We start from the raw sequence: 6,089 nt of genomic DNA, 5'->3' as shown, positions 1-6,089 counted from the left end.
GGGCACACGCTGCCTGCACAGGGGGGCAGCACTCAGTCTTAGGGCATATGTCCTGCTTATTATCATGGGACACAGCAATTAATTATGGGCTGCAATGTGCCAGTGCACACACACACACACAGGCAGAGAGTCTGACACTTACCCGCTCTGATGCGTCCACTCCAGTCTGAGCTGCTCCACCACCAAGGACACAGCTGCGCTTTCACACAGGCACATTTCCCCCTCCCTCCTGTGAGTAGCGCTCCTCGCACTATCTATCCAGGAGTGGGGGGCAGCGTGCTACCGGTCACTGTGCAGTGCACACTCAGCAGTAAGTGACCTGGAGCGCACAGCAGCAGCAGCACCATTCACCACGACGGACCTGCTCTTTCCTCTCTCTGGCTCCTATACAGCAGGTGGGAGCGGAGGATGGGTTGACGACCGGCGGCACTGCGCTAGAGGGCAGACGTTCTCTGGCTTGTAGGCTGCCACGCATGCGCTGAAGAGGCGGCTTTCTTGTTTAAAAAAAAAAAAAAAAAAAAAAATCGAGAATAAAAGGTGAAGGCTGGCGGCGGCTGCGCGGGCCACATGAAGAGGTCTGGCGGGCCGGTGTGGCCCGCGGGCCTTGTGTTTGACACCCCTGCTCTAGAACATACAACATATTTGTCCATGGGCAGGATGCGCTAAACCGAAAATGCATTACCGGGGTTTTCCCCGCATTTTCATATGCAGGAAAACCCGCACGCCAGGTTTTTGCTGCGGGGGGTATTGCCAGCAAAAGCCCATAGGCTTCTTACCGCGACCCCCGCCGCTCCGCATGGACCTTCGCCCCCCGACGACGACCCCCCCCTCACTTTTGAATGGGCAGCACAATGCTGTGCTGGCTGGACCAGAGGCTGAGCTGGACCAGAGTCTGAGCCACACCCATCAGCTAGTGCGATAATTATGTGTGCGGTATCCGGCGATGTGCTGGTTTCACATTTGCAGCTGTGAAATAACAAAAGCTGGCGATCCCCGCCACCCCGCACGGACCCCTGACAACCCCCCTCACTTTTGTCCAGGCAGCACAATGCTGTACACACACACATACACCTTTCATAGACTACTTGAACAAAACAATCATACATTACTAGTAAATTAACTTACTGATAATGAACCCAAGATGGGCCAAGGGTCTTTTTGAACTGAGCAAGTCCCACAATATCTATATATATGAGTTCGACCACTTTGTCTCCCTGCGTAGGGCATCCAGACCTGTTTCCCACCACTTTCTTCATAATCCTGGTGAAAATAAAAAAAAATACAGAATAAGACAGACCTAAAAGAAAGAGTAGATTACATATAATAACCACAGATGGGAGAATATCTACTCATAGTTGTACTGGAACAAGAAAAACACATACAGTATACACACACACAGACAGACAGAGATAGAGACAGATAGACCAGGGTTGCCGACCCTCCCGGAATTTCCGGGAGTCTCCCGAAAATCGGGGCTCCCTCCCGGCCCCACGGAAGGGTGGGCAACCCTCCCGGATTCAGGGGGGACCCCCGCTGTCCCCCGGATCGCGGCATTAAAATGCCGCAATCCTCGGGTCTCAGAGGAGGGGGCGGGGCTAAAATGACAATCGCATCATTTTAGCCCCGCCCCCTCCACGGAGATCACTGAATTAGCTGGTTTAACAGCATGGGGGTGGGGCTTAGTGATGTCACGCTTAAGCCCCACCCCCTGAGCGGCTACTGAATCTCTCCTCTCCGGGCTTCTCCCGGAGAGGAGAATAAGAAAGTCGGCAACCCTGAGATAGACACTTGAAAGAGAAAAACCGCACACTGTTCAACTGGAGATGTGGGTGCCAATCACGTAAACAATTTCATGTAGTAACCACCATCTTGGAAAAAGTATTCAAAAATCTTTATGTATATTATGCATCAAAAAAAAAAAAAAAGCGGATTCAAGAGCACATGGCAGCATATTAGATACAAAAATATCTTGATACAGGTAAACTTATTTGTAAAGACTCCACTCATTCATGGTGAAATCCAAAACCTGTAATTCATACTGCATCCCAGTGAGCCCGACAGTCCTGTTTCGGTGGAACATTCACCTTTGTCAAACAGGACTGTCGGGCTTTAAAAAAATGTGCACCTTGTTTTGTGGGAATCAGATGTTATTGGCAGTTCTCTTTATCGACCATCTATTCTTGTGGTCAGGCGATGAAGCTGACTTACTAAAAAGATCTTGGATACATAGAATTCCACTGACCATGCAGTAAAATTTACTTACATTACGAGCCATTCATCTGTTAACTTTTAGGACGTCACTATTAAAAATCGACAGGGTCCTATTGTGACCAGTTCAGGGCCGGATTATAATGGAGGCACAAGGGGTCAGTGCCCCTGGGCCCCCCTCTAGGTAGGGGCCCCCTGTGGTTGGCATGTATTTTTCCAAAAAAAAAAACATTTTTTTTTTTAGCTAAAGGTTTTGTGCATGGTAGTGGGGTAGTGCTGCAGCTTCACCTATCTGCCAATGTGACAATGATTAATGGTGCTGAGCCAGGCTGACTGGTCGGTATGGCTGAATGCTTTGGCCGGGGGGGACCTGTATAAAAAGTCTCCCCCCGGCTGTGGCATAACACTGCTGGCTGGTTTGGCCTGGGGCTGGTTCTTAAAATACGGGGGACCCCTAGTCATTTTGTCCCCCGTATTTTGGGAACCAGCCCCGGACCTGGAGCCTGTGGCTGGTTGTTAAAAATCGGGGAACCCCTATTTGTCGGGTTCCCTGATTTTTAATTACCGGCCCGGCTCTTTCAGCCTGGTGCTGGTTACAGCTGTGGGGGGGACCCCACGCTGTTTTTTTTTTATTCTTTATTTATTTTTGTCTATTTTTTTACACTAAAGCCTGCACGGCTCTGACTGATCCGTGCAGGCTTAAAGCAAATACGACAGGGAAAGCAAGGTGTATTTTCCTGTCGTATTTTCGTGCCGGTTTTACACCAATTAGCAGCCGTATTATCAATAAGGCTGCTTAGTACATCAGGAACCACCATGCTTTTGAATGGTGATTCCGGTCGTATCCCATCGATGGTGTAGACATTCGTATTTGTAAATACAAATACGAATGTCCCATCTTTAGGAATACGAATTGTTGTATTTTCGGGATTGTAAATCCTGAAAATACAAATGTGTAAAAAATAGGTGTATTTATGCCTACGAATACACCTATTTTTTACGAATCCATTTTGGTAAATTTCCCCCTTTATGTCTAAATCCCCAAGGGGAAGGGAAGACCGAAACCACCTTCCGAGAGCGGATGGCGAATGACCGCACCACTATCAGAGCGGCCCTCCTCTCTGGGAGGGGTGAATAGTCGGTTCCGTGCCATTTTTTGGAGGCGGGACACACTGTGGCCAGCTTAGGGTCTAAAATTATAGACCACATTCCCCCATTAAAATGGGGAGGTAAATCGGGGTAAGTTGCTACTAAGATGTGAAACTAGGTAGATTTTGAAGCTAGATGCGATGTCCCGCAAAGGGCTGAATGAGAAACTAGGTATGAACTGCTTCTTGTAAATACTTGTTTTGTGCTTCATAAAATTTAGTATTTTCTGGATGTTGGCAGATCGTAGTCAGCTTACCGTATATACTCGAGTATAAGTCGACCCGATTATAAGCCGAGGCACCTAATTTTACAACAAAAAACTGGGAAAACTTGTGGGACCCTCACTCGAGAATAAGCCGAGGGGGGCTTTTTCAGCATAAAAAATGTTTTGGAAAAGTAGGCTTATTCTCGAGTATATATGAAAAGTCCATATAGAAGCCAGATTACAATAATCAGGTTGTGTATTTTACAGTAATGTGCTTGTGGCAATTGTAATATATGTTTAAATACAATCATCAAATCACAATAATGACTGCGTGTTTCGTACCTTGTATATATATATATATATATATATATATATATATATATATATATATATATATATATATATATATATATATATATATATATTTATATTTTTTTTTATGTATGTTATGTTTTCATAGACAGCAGCTGAAAACCAAACCTCCGTGGTGGGACACAATTATTGTGTATCCACAGGTGAGGTGGTGCGGCTGTGGAAGTGACCTGCACTGATTGGTGGAGGTGGAACCTGTGGGTGAATAAATTATGTCTGTTTGTGCAGTTGTATTATCCCTGACGACGGGAGGCTGACTCCCGAAACATGTTGGACAATAAACAGATTTCTTTGCTTGTTGAATATTTGGAACCATTTGGTTTACAGGAGACACCACAGCATTCCACTTATGGTTCAAGGAGGACAAGAGTGACGGATAGATAGATAGATAGATAGATAGATAGATAGATAGATAGGATAGATAGGATAGATAGCAACTTAAATTAAAACACTGATTTGTAAATGACTTGATCTTGATAACCCTGAAATATTGAATGTTTTACACTCTCCTTATATCAAGCAGTTGTATAAAGAGTGAAAAATGATTCTAATTGAATTCTTGCATCTGACAGTCAGGAATAACTTCCAAAACCCAAAGTGTACATTGCAAATTAACGGCGCCATGTACTATATATCTGTGTCTAATCACTTAACCTTTTATAGGAGTCATGCATTGCAGATATCTAGGCATTCATAATGGGATCATAACAAGATGTACAGACACCAGGGCGGTGTAACAGCATATAAATGACGAGATGTGTCTAGCAACAACATAAATGCAATGAGAAAAGTCATTATAAAAAGGACAGATCTCTTAACAAAAATCAGCTTGGTATTTTGTTGCAGCAACCTCTCAGATCTAGAGTTCAGAATTTTCTCACTGTCCAGATCATGGCAATTGTCAGTCTATAAATTTATCTCTCAGGTTATGAGATTACATGATGCAGCTTGATGCAGAGTAAAATGGATCGGGTCAAGAAATCATCCCAAATCGGGTATGTTTAATGCCTCCCTGGGTTTGATGCACGGTGCTGTGTGCATTGGACATGAGCCGGCGGTCGGACCTGCAGCCCATTTAACCCCAAACTCTGCCTCCCTCCTGGCGGGGAGCGGTGTCGCATGCGATACATTGCACGTGAAAAGACTACATGCAATCCTGCTCCCCAGGAAGGTCCCGGGTAGCTCAGGGGGTCGGATAGCCCATATACTGGTGCCGTAGTGTATGGAAACCTTAAGGGTTACTAGAGAACCAATAAAGCCACTACAAATGGAGCAGCTTATTAGAGTTGCTCCTGGTGATCAAATCGCCAACTGTCGCCATCCGCCGGAAGGGGGCCGTGCCCACTAGGATGCTTGCGCACCCCGATCCGACAGAGCCCTTCGGGAAACCTTAAGGGTTACTAGAGAACCAATAAAGCCACTACAAATGGAGCAGCTCATTAGAGTTGCTCCTGGTGATCAAATCGCCAACTGTCGCCATCCGCCGGAAGGGGGCCGTGCCCACTAGATGCTTGCGCACCCCGATCCGACAGAGCCCTTCGCCACAGCTCCCCCCTCTCCTTGAAGTGGAGACAGGCAGGGAAAGTGCTCCCCACCGCCGAGTTGACGGGGACACTCGCGCATCCCCATCAGATGGGATCGCCTCTCCACCGGCGATCGCCAACTAAAGGAGTCTAGCGATTTCCATAGGCGCTCCATCTGTATATGAAAAGTTCTGCATCATTGGGTATAATACATGAAATAACTGGAATCTTCATACTACTTCCCCCTGCATCAAATGTCCACGCTAAGGAGTTTCTATAACTAATCGGCCAAGCAGTGGAGACCTGCATGATAGGTCAACAGTCTTTTGGTCAACACCATATGGAAGACATGGACGAGGCCAACATAGACAAAAGGTCAACACAAGTAAAAGTTTGGCACATGAAAAAGTTGACGCGAGCCCTACCCATACCCATTTTACATCAATTCCACTGGCACTGGCCCCTGCTTTGGCAAAGAGACTGCCCTCGGTTGGAAAAAGCTGCCAGAAAGGTCAGCAACCCTTTGCACACGTTTGGCAAAACGTTCTAAATCAGTTCTAGAACATTGAACCTATTACTAAAAAGGACCAGCATAAGCTGGGACATCTCATCTGCCCCGGCACTGTCTGTAC

The 6,089-nt window shown here is 46.3% G+C and overlaps 1 protein-coding gene across 2 annotated transcripts in view; it reads right to left on the bottom strand.

The window, feature by feature from the left end:
- The window catches only part of MGAT5 (alpha-1,6-mannosylglycoprotein 6-beta-N-acetylglucosaminyltransferase), a 131,021-nt gene that overhangs the window by 53,948 nt on the left and 70,984 nt on the right, over positions 1-6,089 (bottom strand). For both annotated transcript variants that reach the window (XM_083153813.1, XM_083153814.1), the window contains exon 9: positions 1,126-1,260. In XM_083153813.1, the coding sequence (XP_083009939.1) occupies positions 1,126-1,260 (135 nt within the window). The remainder of the gene's footprint in view (positions 1-1,125; positions 1,261-6,089) is intronic.

The sequence above is a fragment of the Crinia signifera genome, chromosome 7 (genome assembly GCF_055691185.1).
Source record: "Crinia signifera chromosome 7, ASM5569118v1, whole genome shotgun sequence".
Lineage (NCBI taxonomy): Eukaryota > Metazoa > Chordata > Amphibia > Anura > Myobatrachidae > Crinia > Crinia signifera.
The sequence above is the reverse complement of the archived record's forward strand: the minus strand, read 5'-3'. Positions and strand labels throughout refer to the sequence as shown.